Source organism: Vollenhovia emeryi, unplaced genomic scaffold (assembly GCF_000949405.1).
Source record: "Vollenhovia emeryi isolate VEMERY1.0 unplaced genomic scaffold, V.emery_V1.0 DF939136.1, whole genome shotgun sequence".
NCBI lineage: Eukaryota > Metazoa > Arthropoda > Insecta > Hymenoptera > Formicidae > Vollenhovia > Vollenhovia emeryi.
In genome coordinates this window covers 1,158,639-1,178,736 of record NW_011967230.1, presented here as the reverse complement: position 1 = coordinate 1,178,736, position 20,098 = coordinate 1,158,639, and the positions used below count along the sequence as shown (strand labels likewise).

Here is a 20,098-nt window from a genome sequence, read left to right as displayed (position 1 = left end):
CCGTCAGTGGTAATGGCTTTCGGATGGATACCGCGTTCGTTTGCAGCGAGGTGCCAACGTTTCTCAAACCTTGCAGTTTGCATCATTAGGGCTGGGAGGTTCCGATACTGAGCTCCCTTGAGTTACGGTAGTCCTTATATACTCGCGCCCCTCCGCTCTTCTGGTTAACTGTTAACCAGAGGTTAGTCGGCTCTCCATCTTTTTCCATGTTATTAATCTAAGAAGAGATAAAGAATCGCCTAATCTCTCGTTAACAATTAATCAGACGACACAAAACCGAGCAACAGATAACAGTCAACGTTCGTCACGATACAATTGTCAATAAAAAATTATTAATGAAATACCGGAAATAGTCAGACTCGTGATAAAATTAACAACACAAAAATTATCAATGGAATACCAGAAATACTCAGACTCTTAATCTTTCCACTTTTTACTTCGGTACCGAGTGACAGGTGTAGGTGATCTTATTCCATTGTTGCTCCTGCTAAAGAGACAGACGTTCGTACTTCTTTCTTTCAGAAACACAATGGTCGGTGGGTATCTATTCATGCTAGCGCGTCACGTGGAAACGTTTCCATCATCTCGTCCGTTTCACGGGAGCTCTGTATGAGCTCTGCGGGTCCTTGTATCGCGCGTGTGTCTGACCATTCCATAAAGGAAGGTAATATGAATGGATTACGACAGAAAGAGAGAGAGAGAGGGAGAGAGAGACGGGATCGGCAGCTAGACTAGTATGCTGCGATAATAGAACGAAGTATAATAGCCACTATGCGATTATCGTCCTAATAAGCGCAAGCAATGACGCAAGAAAGCCATTCGCGCGCGCGGAATAAGAATGTGAGAGGCCAATGTTGAAGCCGAAGCTCGCGTATTTGCGCGAGGAAGGACTGCAATGGGAGTCGGGCCGCGATACGATTGCGATAGCGGTCCTAGTTGTCCTTTCATGGTGTCTCTCGCCGCATCGCGCCCGCAATTACGTCGTCATTCGACGCCGCCAGTCGTGAGGCAATATTGTGAGAGATCAATCGCGAGTATCCGAGAGTCTCAAATCAATTATAAGTACATCAATTGCAATCGTTACGTCGCACGTACATACATATATATGTTAATGCACGGGCTCTGTAATCGCACGGTTTGTTGATTAATCCACGGCGCATAAATCATGCACTTCTCGCAAATGACGAGGAATCGAAGAGCAATCGCGCTGCTAATGAATCTCTAATCGCGCGGGATTCTTTCCGCATTTTATTCCCCCGCGCGCAATCCGGTCCCCGTTTAAGTGCCACTAAAGATCCCATTTATATATAGACGGAATTAATTATTTTAGGCTCAAGATATTGCGGTTCGCCCGATACACATTTTGACGTTTACAGATCGATAAGGAATCGCAAATGAGCGCGTAATGAGATTGTTATTTGGATCGCTCGCGATTACCGTGCGACGGGATGTATTTCTGAACGAGGAGTGGCGATAAAGGATGGGCGCGAGGCGGGGTGGGGTGGCAAAAAGGGGGTGCATAATGGGATAATGTTCGCTCGATGGCCCTTTTACCCTTTAACGATGATTCCTCCGGTTCCCAGCAAATTGTGCGCAAGAGGGTTCCGGCCGACAGTCGACGAGACGAAGAGAGATACCCCTCCCGTCGTCCGTTTCGTACCTCTGTAAAAATTAGACAAATGCTCCAGCTATTCCGTGCTACTTTGAAGCCGGGAAAAATTCGCCTCCGCAGAATAGCCAGCGCTCATTCGTGTGTATTTGTATAAATATCACTTAAAGGCACGCGATCCTTCAATCGAGCTCATGCGAGGCATAATGAGAGGGTCTCTGAAGCGTATTACTCGTATTATTTAGCAGTAAATCAAAGTTGGAAATGTAAACCGTTATATCGTACGCCGGTTATCTGGCCATCTCTCGCCCGGGAATATATCGCATCGGAATAAGTACGTTGGCTACGGAGAGCTGTTTGGTATTGCAAAAGTAAACGCCCGGGCATGTCGGGGGGGGCGAGGACGCGATACGATTTTCTAACGTACGGACGGTTTTTTCCGTTCGTGTGCCCGCGAGATTGCATTCCCGTTCTTAATCCCTTAATTAATTCACCGAGCAGCCCGAATGAGATCTACGGGGCGGGGGAAGCAATCGCGGGAATAATCGCCCAAGTATAAACGCTAAATTCGCCACGGCATTCTCGGATTTTCTCCGGAGAGGCCGCGTTCCAATCCATTAGCCGAGGGGGCGGCGAGTCGTTTTCGCGATATCTCCGGTACACACAGGTCGCGCGTATCTAGCGGCCGATCCCTTCGCTCCTTTATTGGTCCCGCGAAATTGGTAATGTCGTGTACTTTCTCATTACGTATGCAAATACACGCGCGCGCGCGGGGCGTTTAACGTGGGGCGTTTCTCGTTACTCGCGCGCTATTGCCGCAAGTGAGATAAGTCTTAATGATTCCGACAGCTGCCTGGTGTAACGGAAGGGCGGAACGAGGACCGATATCGAACTATCGGAGACAGCGGTGTTCATAATCAGATCTTACATTCAAGATCGTCTTGAGGCGACGTCACACCAGACATGGCGGCAACCCTTGCCTCACTTTTCAGAGAGCAGTTTAGTGGTATATAGAAGTGTCACACGCTTCCGCCGGTAATGAAGTCATAGAAACCGTTTCCGATTGTTTTTTTAGACAGTTTCACAGAACTGACTTGAAATTTTTACCGTCGATGTCTGATTAATAGAGAAACAAAGTGGTTCCCCGTGTTTTTCCCGATGTAGAAAAGAAATTACAGATTTTGCGTGGTACATAAAATTGTACTTTTTTTTTCAAGATCACTTTGTTCCTCTATTAATCAGACGTCGACTGCACAAATCATTTTGTAAAATCGTCGAGAAAAATTGAAATCGGTTTCCATGATTTCTTTACTAGCGAAAACGTGTGACACGTCGCCTTAAGATTACCTTTAGATAATCTCGTAGTCAATAAAATGTCCCGTACAGCGTCTTTAGATAATTTCAAGACGGTCTTAAACACAAGATCCGACTATGAATACCGATCAGAGAGTGATGTTCGTCGAATATAAATTGCAATATCGCCCGGCATCGAGTACTTTGTCGTCTCTATCGCGAGCAGTCGATGTTTGTCACCAACGTTAACGATTCAGATGCGTGAATAAGAAAAGGCGACTCGGTTATGTTACGACACTTGCTTACATGTGTTGAGCACTCAACTAGCTCGAGTAAATTCTCTCACTTGTAAGTTGTCCCGTCATTACACTGCCCATTCAACTGTGATTTTCTTAAAGACGTCGACCTTTTCATTTTATGTCCACCTACTAAGAATGTGAACCGTAAAGAGATACGCGCTGACGTAATAGCGTCAGAATGTCGCCCGCGGTATCCGAAATGTTACTTATCAATGCCTTTTTTTTTCTCTCCCTCTCGCTCGATATAGGAGCGTTTCCGAGGCGGATCGGTCATCCCTATCAGAATCGGACGCCACCGAAGAGGAAGAAGCCGAGGACGAGCTTCACCAGGCTGCAGATCGCGGAGCTGGAAAAGCGCTTTCACAAACAGAAATACCTGGCCTCCGCCGAACGGGCGGCGTTGGCGAAGTCGCTGAAGATGACGGACGCCCAGGTGAAGACCTGGTTCCAAAACAGGCGGACGAAATGGAGGTGAGTTCTCTCTCTCTCTCTCTCTCTCTCTCTCTCCCCCCCCCTCTCGCGCGCGAAATTTTTGATCGGTTAAGCAAAATCACTGGCTGATAGAATTCTTGTCTCGGAGCTTATCGGCACTCAACTTGACTGTTACTGATGACGATTTTTGTCGAGGCACATTGTTACCGTGGCAAATGAATTTTTTCGGGAGAAAATACGAGACTCGGGAATTGCATTCTCGGAATGTTAATAGCGGTTTAGCCGTGGCCTGACGCCTGTATCTGTAAACGCATTGGCAGTCAAATGTATTGGACTCTCTTCAAGATAAGAAAGGACAAAAACACGTCATTTAGATAAAAGTGGGCTCGTTCGTAGCGCGGGTCTCCGATACGGGGGCGTCTCGGCGGCGAGACGAGGCCCTGGCGACATTCTCGAGGACTTTCGTACAATATACTTGCCGTATTTCCCCTTGCCCTTCCCTCGTCCCTTCGTCACAGCATTTCTAAAATCGTTGCCGTGCTGTGAAGTCCTTGGCTCGTTCTTCGAAACGCGTGATAAAGCGGTAAACTTGCGGCGAAGTTTTCGGTGGGACGACGACGGCTCTTGAGCGAGCCCGCGATTGTTAGATCCAAGGCTCTATTTATCCTTCGAATTCGATTTTCTATACTCACTTTGTGCGAGGGAGACGACTCGTTAAAAATTAACACCGAAACAATTTCGACAAGCTGCATCTTTAATGTCGCGATCACCGAAAAAGATTCTACTTCGCTGACAAAACTTCTCAAAAAACATCATAAGTTCTTTTAATTTTAACGAACGCTATTTACATCGTCGCGGCGTGCAGCCCAAAAACGACGTTGGGCTTAAATATGAACATTTCTAATTTTATTGGCGATAATTTTGTCTAACAATAAGTCTTGCAGACTCGGTTACAACTATTATTCAATTCCCCGATCTGCTTTTGGGTATCGAAGTCATTTAAAATTACACGTACAGTTTAGAAATATGTTTTCTTTATTTTCCTATTAAAATATACATTACGCATTGCGATGGAAATAAATCCGCTCGATTCGTCGTCCTTTCTTAAAACTTCTCAACATAACTCTGATATTTCTGCGCTCGTGTAAATTTCAACGTGTAAACTTAAATGTAGAAGTGTCTAAATATTAGACTTAAACCTTTCGCGCTGATATATCGAATTCACTAATCGACCGATACCGACCGATCCGCTCATATACATATATTGACAAATAGGGAGAAGACATCGAGAGACAAAGAACGTAACCTTCGGAGCCGAGTCATTGTCCGCAGTCGAAACTATCGACAGGTCGCGAACGGGCAACGTAAAGCCGATTTTTTGTTATGCACACCCACAGACAAAATTTCCGGATCCAATGCCATTACATTTGAATGTATCATAAAATAGGATCGATATATAGCGCCAATCATATTTGTTATAGAGAAAGGAATATTTTAATCCTAAATGAAAAAGATGGAGGGAAAATTTATTCTAAACGCAAGAATATAAACTTACATTTATACAAGTTACTCTTGTCTCAATATAGTAAGTCGATCTTTTTTAACTCGATAGAGGAGAATGAGAATTATTGATTTTATTCTGGTATTGTCTTATTTTTATACCAAATGAGTCTGTAAAAAATATAAATGCGTTAAGAATATTTTTGTCTCGGTTACAGAAATCCTTTCTGAAGGTGCACAATTTATTAAAGAGTCAATACTATTTGCCAGTACGATTGTTATTTCGACTGATCTCTTTCGCAAGGTTATATCCTCGAAATACGATCTTTCGTAAGAGATCAGTCGATTTATTCAATCACAACAACGCGAACGACTTGCGTCTCGACTTGATTTCAGATCAGGCGAAAGTGCCCGGGAGTTGTTACACGTGGTGGCCGAAAAGTCTTTTTTTTTTCGTCGTCGCGAGAGACGAGCGGACGTGAAATTCAATTTCGAATCCGACGACACGCATTATCTGTCTCGGTACGCTCGGAAATGTTATCGCCGTGACAGGTACATTTGTCTAGAATGTTACGGCGAGTTAACTTCACGCCGGAGTGACAAGTACATCATTTTTAATTAAAGACGCACGCACGACAGGGTAATCATGCGCGCGATCAATAACGCATCACCGCGCGCGCACGACAGGCTTTTCCACTTGGCCTTTTTCTCCGCGCTCCGGTTATGGCAAAGTGGAACAAAAAACCGAGGGGAGAATGTGAAAATCCGGGAGATTCGGTCTTTCGAAATTTTGCCTCTCGCTTTCCTTTTTATTCGCGAATCTCACGTTTCACGTAAGGTCACTCGCGAGCGGTGTTCAAGTTCAACCAGTCCTGTGTCGCGAGTTGGACACGATACACCGCGGTGTAGTACATTGCGGCAATCAAAATTTTCCGATCTTAAGCCCACGGCACGCGATGCTATTTTTCCCACCGGATTGCTTACGCACCCTCACGAAGAATTTCTGTTACCGAGACAAAAAATGTTCTTGACGCATTTATATTTCTCACAGTCTCATTTAGTCTAAAAATAAGACGATATCAAAATAAAATCAATAATTCTTCTCCTCTATCGAATTAAAAAAATTGACGTACTATGTTGAGGCAAGAATAACTTATATAAATGTAAGTTCATATAGTCTTGAGTTTGGAATAAATTTTCCCTCCATCTTACAACGCACGAAGTTAGCACCACGAGACAAAAGACGCGACATACTATCATTTTATTCTAGATTAAAAAATGTTTCATTTAAGAACTGAAATATTCCTTTCTCTATAATAAATATGATTGGCGCTATATCGATTCTATTTTACGATAGATTGAAGTGCAATAGCAGTGGATCCGGAAATTTTTTCTGTGGATGCGAGAACCAATAAGGCAGAGTTTGAAGCCAACGGCACACAATACTACTTTTCCTACTGGATTGCTTGCGAGAACCAATAAGGACGCAGAGTTTTGGATCAGATGACTTAAGGCTAAATCCTGATTGGCTCTCGCAAGAAATCCAGCAGGAAAAATAGTATCGTGTGCCGTTGGGTTTAGATCAGGTGACTTGAGGCTAAATCCTGATCGCAAGCAATCCAGTAGGAAAAACAGTATCGTGTTGGCTTTAAACCTGCCGATCGGACGAAGCTGAGAAGACGGGAGGACACTTGGTCCCCGCTCGCTCGCGCGAAACCGCGGAGGGCGAAGGAAATCGCAGGAGACTCGGGGAGGTGCGCGCTCTCCTCGCTGAGGGGTGCACGCGTAAGCGTCGCGAGGCCTCGGCGAGGCGTTTACGCATGTGCGCGCGGTACGGTCCGGCGTGCAGCTGCGTTTAAAGTAACGAGATGACTGTAGGCAGAGATGAGATAACTCGGTCTCAATAATTCAGGCACCTAACAGCTTAGCCCTGTCCCGTACATAATGTAGTCTCTTCCCTCCCGTCGTGCACATCGGGCACTCTCTCAACCCCCTCCCCCCTTTCCGTCCTTCCGCCCTCGCCTCCTGTCGGCCGCCTTCTCTCGCTTTGACTGCCAATCCTCCGCTCGCCTCCCCGTCACCTCTTTCAGCCCCTACGCCTCTCCGCCGAGGGCTTCTTGGCTTTTAAACTGTCAAACGCTCGAATCCGTTGGCTCGAATCGTTTCGATCTCCGCCGGGCCCGGCCGACACCCCACCGATTCCCCGCGTTAAACATTCATCGGTTACGGGTGTAGGACCAGGCCGGTAAGCGTTCGAACACCGATTCCCAGACTCGACACGATATACCGCGCGCGTAATGTAGCAGGTAGCGCGAGAGGAATACATATATCAATCGGCGCGTATTACGTGTCGCGCGATTCGGTGCGACGACTCGTCTTTAACTTTTCTTACCGCGAGCCAACGTTTACTCGTGTCTCGTGGAACATGCTCGTTCAATGAACGAAAACGTAAGAACGCAATATAGACGGGACAAAATTGATAATAGAGATAAGTCCCTCATTATGAGATAGGATCCTAATATAGGACGGCGGGGTTTCTGTTAACTTAATAGACATCATCGGTTGATGCCACCATGAATTTATTGCCCTTGAAGCGAAATTCATTTTAAGATTGTGTAATCGTTGCGAAAAAATGATTTGATTGAATTTGGGCGTCGAAAACCCGCTGTCTCATATTAGAAACCTATCTCATGATAGAGGACTTTCCTCTACATAAAAATGATATGGGGGTGAAGGCGCGATCCGCACCAGTCGGCTGTTGGCAAAACTGTAAAACGTAATCCACAATGTGCTCGTTGCGTCTAGAAACATGTTATTTTATATAAGCAAACCGAAAAACGCTTTAAAAAAATTCGTCGACGGTCCACGATTGTACAGTGTATAACGATTCATCAGCTCTCGTAAATTTCTTAAATGTATTTATTAGTTACAAAATAGAACGTTTCTAGACGCAAGGAGTACATTGTGTTTAAATAATGGCAAAAATTACGAGGCGCGGCGGGTTCAATTGAGAGAAAGAGAGAGAGAGAGAGTCGCGAAAACGTGTTTTATTCGCGCATCGAGCGCGCCGCCGTTGCGGGGGTTGCCGGGGCGTCGCGTAGCGTCGCGTCGGAGCGTGCGCCGAGGTATAAAGATAAGAGTAATGTGTCCCAGGTTGCGAGAGAATACGGTTACGCCGGCCGCAGCGAATAGGGCGAGGCCGCGTCGGGGGCTGCAAAATGTAATCGGCACGGCGCCGTCAATTATTAATCGCTAACCGCGTTAATTACTTGCAGCGGCGTAGGTGCACCTGTCACTGCAGCAACGGCGTAGCCGCAACGGGATCCCGGACGCGGGCGGCGGCGCGGTGGCGCGGACGAGCGAGATTCAATTGCCCCGGGAGCTGATAAAAGTGACAACGCGCTAAATCTTGCGCCGTTTTCCACCTCGTCCCCGCCCCGTGGTGACGTGCGCGATCAACGGTCCGCGTCGTAATTTCATTCGGGATTTATTCGAGCCGCGCGATTCGCTCGCGTCGCGATAATCACCTTAAAAAGTAACCCTTTTTTTTAAAAAAAAAAGGCGCTAAGCATAAGCGCCATCCAATCAAGAATTATATGATTCGAGTATTTGAATAGATTTTATTTTCAATCTCGTATTTTATATTATCCACTGTGACAAACCATAGTGTATCTATGTATTTTTTATTTTTTTATAATTGCCTGTCACATATTGTAACGATTCGTTAATGTATTCTTTATATTGTGCGCGGTTTCTAATATCGATTTTTTTTATTGTACATTTTAGGAAATTGCTTGAAAATTTGAATGTATTAATGGTCTTTTCTAATTGTTGGGTACATATCGGTTCTGATTCACGGCATTATTGTCTATTAAAAAAAAAATTTGGCGCCGCTAAACCGCTGAAACATACATTCGAGCCGCGCGCCTTTTCTCCGCGCGCGTTAGACTCCCTTTTTAAAACCGCCCGCCATCTTTCGAACACCCGTTTGAACGTGCGAGCTGGCGTTTTACGAGATAAAGCGATTTGTTTTCCGCTTAGCGGTCGAGCCCGTCGAGCAGATCAATCCGGCGATAAACAACGGGAATTACAGCGTCCAACGAAGTGGGTCGAGGGAATCGGAAAGTAAATTTTAAAGGCGAGCGATCGTCGGCGGGCACCTCGTTTATTCGTGCTGTGTGTATCGGGTGAAGAAAATTACAGGAAGTCGTTGGGAGAGCCGCGTTGCTCAACTCGCGGCCAAAAAGTCGGGCAAAAAGAGGGTCAACGAGATAGCATATACCTGCGATAGGCCGGAACGCGGCGTAATTCGTGGGGAGGACACGAGCGCGCCCGCCACCGGTCTTTAGGAGGTCCGCGAGCGTATTACGCCAGAGGGACCAGTTTTAGGAAATTATAACGATCACGACGCGGGAAAACATTGGGATCGAGCCCGGGCTCGCTCTGCCCGGCGCACCCGGTCCGCCGATTCATCCTGTCACGGAAGCATGGCACGTCGGCGAGAAACGCGACCGTCGAAATCGTGCCTGGACTAATCCCGGGGATAGAAACTTTCGGTGGGTTGAAAAAAAAAGAGACTAACGGGACGATACATTTTCAACGGCTAATTCCCGTTGTTCATCGTCAAATTGGCTGGTCTTCTCGACGAGCGACCGCTGTGCGGAAAACGGATCGCTTTATCTCGTAAACCGACTCGCGCAAACCGGTCATTCGGCGCTCATTCGAACGGGTTGAAAGATGGTGATTCTTAAGCAGAGACCTAAAGCCTTGTGTCCACGATGCTAGAAATCGATCCGAGAAATATGTGGCCAATCAACTTTAGCTTTGCTACAAAAACTGCATATCGATGGCATAATTCTCGGATCGAGATCTCAGGCCGATTTCTAGCATCGCGGACACAAGGCTTTTAGATTGCTTTTTAAAAATCACCATCTTTCAACTCGTTCGAACGAGCGCCGAATGACCGTTTTCCGCGATTCGCTCGCGTCGCGATAATACGTGCCGGTGATTGAAATCTTTATGAATAAAAAGCCGCGCACCTCTTCGCGCACGTTAGACTCCCGTTTTACAATTCGATCGATTTCTACACCCAAAAAAAAATTCTATTCATAAACGGGAAAATCCTCTATGCATTTCCTCTAAGCAAGAAATCTTATACGAAGCATTTCTCACTTACTTTAACACGTATTCATCTATAAAAGAGTAGACTCACAAGTTATGATTAAGAATGAATTCTTTTATAGAAAATTCCATTACAGTAATACGACTAGCCTCTTGAAATAAGAGGCTACGCGAGATATTCGCGGACACGCGAGTCGCAGCACGTGCGCTTGTTAAAGGAAGATTGTTATTTGTTACACAATTGTCATTTGTTCGCGACACACAGGGCAGCGTCAGTCGCCCTGTTTGCAGCGAGCTGTGAAACATGTGTAACATACACGACAGTGTAGTGTAGTGCAGTCAATTTGGTAAAAATTATATATAAAATAAAAGTTTGGTGAAAATAAACTCTTCGGCATGAACGAGGTACAAAAGTTTCTGGAGAAAGCCCATTTAAGCGACTACTGGCCCGCATTTGAGAGTGAGTTCGTTTTTGCTAATAGCTTTTTGGATATAAAACTGTAAAGCCCATTCTACGTTAATCGCAATCGTACATCGCAAGCTATGCAACGAGGAACTCAGTCAATGCAATTGACTGAATCTCTCGTTGCGATGCCTGCGACGTGCGACTACGACAAGTGTAGGAATATTTATGATGTTAGGCGGTTATAATGCTTTATACGGTTAAAAGTAGAAAATATTCGTTTTAAAAAGTTGTATAAATACTAAAAATAAGAATATTGTCATATTACAAGAAGAAAAGATTCCTCCAGCATTAGGAGGATTGCGAGTTTAAATCTCATGCCTCAGAGTTATAGGATATTCTTCTAGAGGTTAAAGTATCTTCTTGAGACCGTATTTCATAGGAAAATCCTTTGAAATCAAGAGGGAACCATTAAAAAATAGAATACCTTTTTTTTGGGTGTAGCATCGTGGACACCAGGTTTAACGCGTGGGAAAATGTATCTCTTTTATTTATACAGATTTGAACGGTCCAACGACATTAACAAGTGCGATTTTAACAAACGAGGATGCTTGAGAGAGCACGGGCTCGAGCTATTCGTCACGCCGGGCGGCTATTCGTGCGCGCAAGCTCTATCGACCTTGCCGAACGAGTCGGCCATTTTGCGGGCGCCCTAATAGACTTAACGCTAGAAAACAGACTTCGCGCGCGCGGGCCGCGGCGCAAGGTGGACCCCGCGCTCTTCGCCGTAACGACGAATCGAATTAGCTTTATTACATCCGTCTTCTGTTTTCCGCCCAACGGTCGCTAACTCTATTTTCGCCGTCTCTTTACTCCGCCTCGTTTCCTACCCCGAGCTCGCTCCCCTCGGCGCGAGCCGTCCTCGCGGCGAAAATTCCCGATGGCGCGACGGGGCGCGCAGTTGAGAACTTGGGCTATAGCGCCAATAGTCGATTTATGTTAGACTACCGTGTCAAAAGTCAGCAAGTTTCCCCGACGAGCTATATACAGCCCCGTGTAAACTTGCGCAACTATGGAGAATGCGATTTGAGGGCCGCCGATACGTCTTTAACCCTGCAGTAGCGCAATACATCCGCGCAATATTCGGAAATAATAATGTAAATCTTAAATATTCCAAACATATATCGGTCCAATATTTTATGGGCACGTTCTCTCATTTATAATATCCGATACGTATATTCAGCAATATTGGTCTAATATTGTGCGATATTGTACACCCACCGAAAGGATTTCTGTTACCGAGACAAAAAATATTCCTGACGCATTTATATTTCTCACAACCACATTTAGTATAAAGATAAGACAGTATTAAAATAAAATCAATAATTCGTATTTCTCCTCTATCGAATTAAAAAAGATTGACTTACTATATTGAGACAAGAGTAACTTGTATAATTGTAAGTTTATATATTCTTGCGTTTGGAATAAATTTTCCCTTCATCTTACAACGAAGTTGACACCGGGATATTCGACAAAAGACGGTACATACTATCATTTTATTCTAGATTTTAGAATGTTGCATTTAAGATTAAAATATTCCTTTCTCTATAATAAATATGGTTGGCGCTATATCGATCCTATTTTACGATACATTGAAGCGCAATAGCATTGGATCCAGAATTTTTTCTGTGAGTGTAATATTAGACAAATATTCATATTACATTGCTAAATATTAGTCAATGCACTTCCGGTAAATCAAATATAATTATTATTGTGCAATATTTGCATTTATTCCGTGGCCAATATTGGCTTTGCATTGAAATACTGGCCAGTGCATTTGCGATATAGCCAATATTCAGCCAATGTAATGTGCTACCAGGGTCATCGGAAGTTAGAGCCAATTTTGCTCTTTTTAATTTATTCCAGTGTAATCCAAAATATTTATTAATTTTATAGACGAAGCCTTAATTAACGTTTCGATTTATCTGCAACGTCAAATTGAGCCTAACGTCGCATTTGAGTTTTGAACGTCCAATGGGGATTAATTAAAAGATTTGAGTGGAGGAAGTAGATCGCACGCGCGTGCGATTTTCAGCCAGATGACCTTATCTTCAACGGTCAGATTGTCGATTTTTCAGTCTCTCCGGGCGAACGATTAATTAACGGAACGAACGCCGCTCGATTCTCTGTTGCAGGAGGCAGACGGCGGAGGAGAGAGAGGCCGAGAGGCAAGCCGCGAATCGGCTGATGCTGTCCCTGCAGGCCGAGGCCCTCGGCAAGGTGGCGTACCCGACGTCGGTGTCCGCGCACCCCGGCGGCGCCCCGGTGTCCAGCCTGGACAGGCAGCAGGCATCGACGACGGCCCTAACTCACCCGGTTGGCCAGTGGGCCTCCCCTTACGGCCCGCCGCAGCCCCTGGCCGAGCCGATTTGCTGAAGCGCGACGACGACGCTCCGAGAGACTCTCGTTAAGTGAACCGTCGTCGCATCCACGCCTCGTCCCACCCTGCGAATCTAGAATCAGGAATCCGAAGCCGGATCTCTACATTCTGTTTCATTCCTTTTTTTTTTTAATTTGCTTTACGATAGATAGCGAACGAGGGAACGCTCGTTCGTCGACCGATCGGCAGAGAGAGATTTTCAATTATTTTTCCCTCTTTTTTTTTAAATAGAATAGTGACGGACCGCAGGCTGTTAGCATCGCCTTCCTTCTGCCTTACGATCAGGGTTGGGAAGTAACTCGTTACCCGTAACGAAGTTACAGTTACAGTTACTTTTTTTTGGTAACTCTAACTTAACTTCGTTACTTTCTCTCCATCTGTAACTTAACTCGGTTACATTCTTTTCGATAATTAGTAACCAAGTTAATAGTTACATTAATAGTTACTTTATATATGTTTTAAACCTCCACAGATCGCATCGGGCTTTGCCTTCGCGCATAAGCGCCTTTGTCGGTGCTTTACAGTTCAAATGAAGATTCGATATTTTTATTTTCATTGCAAGTAAGTAACCGCAAAGCAACGATTCGTTACTTTTCAGCATTCGTAGCTTGTAACCATGGTCTTACATACAGGCCTGGAAACTGCGGTGGTGGGAGCTATGTCGGTTTCTAAGTCAAGATTGTGCACTAAAAATGACTTAAATTTTGGCACATCCCTCCCCCCCCCCCCCCTCGCCACTAAAATTTGCCTGTATGTAAGACCGTGCTTGTGACTAGTTACATTTTTAGCGAAAAAACTCTAACTCTAACTAGATACTTTTATAAAGTGATTTTCCCAACCCTGCTTACGATATTCAGGCGACCACCACCAAAACACGAACGTCCTAAAGAGCACCGCGAAATCGATTGTACATTGCCTTACAATGTCAAACATACACACACACACATACACATTCAAACAAACACACACACACGCTCGGAGCTGTATCATTTATTAGCCACGGCTCGAGATTTTGCCATATAATTGTCACAAGGTTCGAGCGGTTAAACCGTCGCGCGGATAGCGCGATCGCGCGCGAGGCGCGATAATCGTCGTGAATTTATCATGTACGAACAATCGGGTCGCATTAAAAGCGTCCGTTCCTTCTCGCGAAGCGTGGATTATCGTGATTAGCCACGATTGACGCGACATTATCGACATGCACGTGTCTCGACCCGGCGAAATAGAGAGAGAGAGAGAGAGAGAGACGAGTGCCTCTCCGAAAACCGTTTATTTCCAGATCGCGTTGAACGGGCCGGACGTTCGATAACGTGTCCCCCCTCCCCCCTCTCCCGCCCCGTCCCCCGCTGAGTTACTCGATCTTTTCTAAAGAGAAGCTGTACGTTTTCCCGCATTATGCATCGTCGAGAGATCATGGATCGCGCGAGCGACGTCGCGGCGAGGCTCCAGATCCCGTACACACGCGTCCTTGTCGCGTTTCAGAGAGGCGACAAATCTCACAGGTTTTTCGCCGCGGACGCGTCGGTGAAACGGCTCGACTGGACAAGGACGGGTGGGAGGGGCAGGGCAGGAAGGGGGGGGGGGAAGAATACGACTGATAAGGGGTGTGATTTTTCAAGTTTCTTCCGTCGAGCAGCGGTGTCTCCTCGCTAGATGCGGATGCGGGCCTGAACGGAACAGCTGACGTGACATATCGGTGTACATACTAGACGCCATAGTTGTAATTAGACATTGTACTTGTACGATATATGAAATACTTGTATACGCAGAAGCGCTGTCGTGCCAACGTACCGGCGGCGTACGTTCTCTTTGATTGTTAGATACGTCCTGTATATATTATTTCATGCGCGCTGCGACGCGGCACAATGCAATCAAGATTATATTATATATATATATATCCCGGAATACTATTATTATATACTGCTAAAAAGAAATAAACCATACATACCGTACATTACGATCGTCGTCGTCGTCGTATGATTAGGTATGTTTTAAGTTATAAGTTTCGGTAATAAAATTATTATTATAGCGAACGATGTGATGTTATGTAAGTACGTGTAACGTTGTATATACGAGAGAAAAAAATTGAAATGCATATAAAATGATTTAACTGCTACTCGTTCCTCGGTAATCTAACACCGCACATCTCCTTGCGAAGAATCCGACGGGTTGCGTGGGAAGAGGCGCGGTATCGCGCCGATTACGGCGGGAACAATTAGTAACGACGTCGGTAATAATTTCATTAACTCAATAAGCAACGATCCGTTCTCCGATTTGCGGATAATTAAAGATTTTAATGATGCCTTTACGCGAGGTATCTCCCGAGCGCCATCGCATCGATTGCAGCGAGTGGAAGCGATTGCGTCTTAAAAGTGCAAAAGATTGAAGAAACCGCGGAATAATTTAAGGGACCGTCGAGTAATAATTTAATGAACTTCGTGGCAAGTAATTTCCGCTTGTTATATTTCACGGCATTGCGGGCTAGCGTGTGTCTTTGCGGAGAAAAGTGCTTGTAATGTGTCGTATTGTAATTTACTACACCTTAAACTTTACACGAAGTCTTTCTGCGGCTTCTCACGCTATGGAAAAATCAAGGACTATATTTAATTTGGGGAAAAAAACGGAATGCAAGGGTAAACATTTTTTTTAATTTTAAATCATCGAGACATTTTCGAGAGCAAGAAAGTATGATTTTGCATACATATAATTCGATTTTATAGTACCGTGAGAATATTTTAAGTGAAGCAATAATGTAAAAAAATTAATTTCCAAGATATCTCATATTTCATAGACATGTTCTAATGCAAAGTGAATGGAATGTCCAGTAAACTTGCGTTCTTGCTTTGATTTTTTTATACATAGAATGAGTTTTGATGCTGTTACAGTTATGCAAATGCATCTGGAATGTGCGATTGCTCTTTCTTTTTAAACGCAATCATACACTTTTCTTTCATATCAATCGATTCGTCTCATTATCTTGCATTACTCCGACACGAGATGGAACGGAGAATATCTCGTGAAATGTGGTCACCTCTCGACGTTTTTCTCTCAACATTTTCATCGAATAATAAGTAAAATCGCTTGATGATTTTACACAGAAATGCATCTGGCATCTGGCTCTTTCCCTTTTTAAACGCAATTACACGTTTTCTTCCACATCAATCAATTCATCTCATTTCGCACAATGTCATTCGTACGCGTGCAATTTCGCGGCAAATACGCGGAACGAGGTACAACGTTTCATTTCCTTCGATGAGATCGGTACACTTTGCAAATTGCGCCGTTTAAGAAATACGAGGAAAGCATCGGGAACGGGTTTGCCGTAACGAGGACTCATTACTCCGTGTCAGTGCGCCGCGTAATGCCTACATCTTCTTTGGAAGCTCGGTTTCCGTTATTTTTCTGTCGAAACGACTACCTTGTCACACGATCGCAATATTTTGATCTTTCGCATCCGCGTAATAGGCGAGCGGCGGTCAGTTTTCCTCCCGTCTCTTTTTTTCCCTCTTTGTCACACCTCTTTTCCCCCCCTAACAACGTCCGTCAAAGACGCGAGTCCTTTTTCTCCTTCGATCGGCCTTAATCGGTGTCTTTTCTCGTGGAATTATCCCGCTTCACCTAGAGCTCCCTGTACCGGATGTGGCTGCGTTTACTGCCTATAATTGCAGAGGAGACGCCGCGCGCCGTCCCGCCCAATTATTTGGGGACAAACGCCCGCCGCCACCGGGAACGAAGGTCCTGAACGCACTGCGTGCGGGACCACGTCTCCGTGGATCAGCAACGAACCCCGTGTGATACGCGATCTACCTTTCAGAATGCACCGGCGAACCTCAGAAAGTGTATTATTATGTGATTTATGTAATATCTTGGAAATAATACCGAAACGATATCATTTAAACTTCCCAAAACGCTGCTCTCTGATTGCATACAGATATCGCATCGTTGTTTCAGAATTATTAATAATCCGCTCTGAGCCGTCAATTATCATAATGGTATAATCGTAACGAACAGGAATTAGCATAGAAATTCGATTGTTCGGTAAACTCTATCTTATCTGGAAAGAACAAGTGTAGTTAACGACTTTTAATAACGCAGATACCACCGATACGTATATGTCCTTGAGGACACTTGACGGAAGTATCTTAAACGTTTCCGCCGTTTAGCTCAGAAATCTGGTGAGTGAACGAACCGTTTCCGACAGGTACCCCGACACAGGTACAACACCGTCGGCCGAGGGACGCGTCATCGGCGCCCTGTAATCTCGTTTCAAGCGAAGACCTTCCTGCGGTATTTCTAGTTTTTAACGTGGACACACCGCGTCGGTGGCGGGCCGGAGAAGACGAGAGGAAAGGTGACCAATTACGAGGGCTCTCCTCCGAGTATCAAGACGTCCGAGCGGCTCTATCGGGTCCCACACTCGAAACTCCGCGTCGCCGACGAGTCAACGACCGCGATGTGGATGTCGGGGGGGGGGGGAGAGCAACCGGACGAAATGAAATCCGAAATTACGGAAAACCCAGTTTGAAGGTACAATGTTACTCTGACGCGCGTGCATCAGCGGCGGGCCGTCCTTTTCTCACCGTGCAGGTAACGACGAAAAGGCTCTCGTAGCGATTTTTATCCCATTCTCTCTCTCTCCCCCCTCTCTCCATTTATCTTTTATTTCTTTTCACATTTCGTCTCATTTCTTTTTATGTTGTTATCTCAAGTACCAATCATACGCACTGTTCACTCATAGTTTCATTTTTTTTAAATACGCCTTAGAGGACTTGTCCCAGAGCGTGCAATAAGTAACGATTCTGATTCTCTCTCTTTCTCCCTTTCGTATTTTTATTTTACATTATTTTTCTTTTCTTTTTTCTAATACTATACTGTATCACTATATTACAAGCATTTAGTTCAGACCTACGGATACAACTGTAATAACGTCCGTCTTAGGGGAGCTTGTCCCAGAGCGTTCAATAAACAACGATCCCGATTCCGATTCTCTCTCGGCGATTCGAAGGAGACTCGAACGTCTTCATCGCTTACTATCCCTCTACGTTACGCTAACAAAGTGCATTCAGTCGTCCCGTCACGAGCGGGACGTGTAAATAATACCGCTTTTCGAGAAAATTGTAAGCCCCGGCAGGTGCCGGCGCGCGGATTACCGTGTAATCTCACGAGTCACGCGCAAATCGACGCGGAATTATGCAAATTATTGATGCCGTTTTACTACTCATTGCCCGCCCCGGCCGCCGGATCGGCGCGCACCCTGCGAAATTAATCTACGCTCATGCACACGCTCGCGGCACGCACACGCCACCCCTCGTGGCGCGGCGCCGAGTTCACGTGGCCGCCGAGGCGCGGGGAGGAAGGGATATTAGCTCGAATTAAAAACTAATCCGATATTAACTCTCCTTCCGTATCTTTCTCTCCCTCCGCCACCCCGTCCGCGCCCGTCGCGCCTCCGTTTCTCCTTCGACTCGTGTTCCTCCGCGTAAAGACGACTTACGGTACCGCCGATACCTCAAGATAACGCAACGTTACGCGCGGGATTATTCATGCATCGCGGTTAATTAGGTCCGTATTGCGTTGGCTAATTTCCCGGGAGCACGCAATATCAGCCGCCTCTGTCCGGCTATCTGATTCCGTATACGCGTACGCGCGCGTACGTGGGAACGCGTTGTCTTGGGAGACCCGTTAATAACGCGTCGATCTCTCCCCGCGATATCGGACGGGGTGGCACGGGGTGGCAGCGGGCGCTCGAATAAAACTTTCATCGAAAATTCGCCCGCGAGTAGAGCGGCGGCGTAAGATGAGTCCGCGGAGAATATAGAAGCGGTGTTAATAACGTCGTTCCGTTTGATCGCCGTTCCTGAATACTGCACCGTACATGTAACAGCGCGCGGGGCACGCGCGTGCGTACACGCGTGCGTGCGCACACACGTGCGCGTGTGCGCGGCACACACGCGTGCGAGGCGCGTTTATAAAATCATGAGCGGCGCGCTGCCATATTTATACGAGCGTAGAAAATTTATTGTGATTGCGCTTCGCGCGAGAGAGCAGACGCGAGCGCGCTATGCTTTTTCCGCCGCCGCCTCATCGCCGAATGGCGGCTCAATTTCGCGACGGGAACAACGAGTCGCGCTTATGGAAATTGATAGTTCCGATGAAAAATAAATCCCGCCGACGCGACACGCTCGTCCGGCCGGAGATATTTCCGGGATTATTGCGCGCGATACAGCAGCATCCACGAGTTTCAGATAATTTCGAAATTACGCGAGCAGCGTCCATCTTGAGCGAACTCGGGCGAGTTCATCCGGCGGAGAACTGCGAATCTATTTCGGGATACTTGAATTTTTCGCGCGTGAGCCGTCACGCGCTATCAAATTTTCGTGTTGGTCCCTTACGGAGAAGCTGTACATGAGTCATTTCTACCCTAGCACAGTGCATTGGCTAAACGTTGGCTAAACATTGATCCAATGTTGGTTATATTAGAAGTGCGTCGGCCGACATTGTCCAACGTAAAGCCAATATTGGCTATTGAATCCGTTCCTAAAAAAGAGATGTTACCAGCGAATGTCGTTAATATCGAACAGTTGAGTCTCTTTTCCGCGATGCCGATTGGTTTTCTCGAAGCGCAGTGTGCTTCACTTCTCTTTTAGATTCATAGTGAATGAAGATTTGTGATTTAGTAATATACATTTGTATGCATCAACTATTGAAGTAAAATCTCTAATCTTAGTAATTAGAATTTAAGTAACAACAATTTTTGTTTCGAAATATTTTCTCGATTGAACAGAATTAATCGTTAATTTAATCTACCAATACAATATACCAATAAGTCCGCGGAATAATACGCAAAACGTAGCAACAGTCACGGAACAAAGTAATGTACAATAAAATATTAAGTACGGAATTTTCCATTGCGTAGGCAGGCCAACGAATTCTCAACGTTCTTTTGTTGTTTTTCACTCGGCGCGGTGACGTACGATGCTTTTGCGTGCCATCGTGTGCCT

General features: G+C 45.6%; 1 protein-coding gene across 1 annotated transcript; it reads left to right on the top strand.

Moving 5' to 3' along the window:
• Positions 1–3,379: 3,379 nt before the first annotated feature.
• On the top strand, positions 3,380–13,093 carry LOC105567671 (T-cell leukemia homeobox protein 3-like). The gene is made up of 2 exons (XM_012022731.1): positions 3,380–3,672; positions 12,853–13,093. Exons 1-2 carry the CDS (start codon positions 3,380–3,382, stop codon positions 13,091–13,093), a joined length of 534 nt encoding a protein of 177 aa, XP_011878121.1.
• The last annotated feature ends 7,005 nt before the right edge of the window (positions 13,094–20,098 follow it).

What these genes read in the sequence shown, in the direction of transcription:
- LOC105567671 (XM_012022731.1), top strand. Translation starts at nt 3,380, where the DNA reads ATGTCGCCCGCGGTATCCGAAATGTTACTTATCAATGCCTTTTTTTTT. An exon ending in AACAGGCGGACGAAATGGAG is followed by an intron (nt 3,673 to 12,852) that starts GTGAGTTCTCTC and finishes TCTCTGTTGCAG; the next exon opens with GAGGCAGACGGCGGAGGAGA.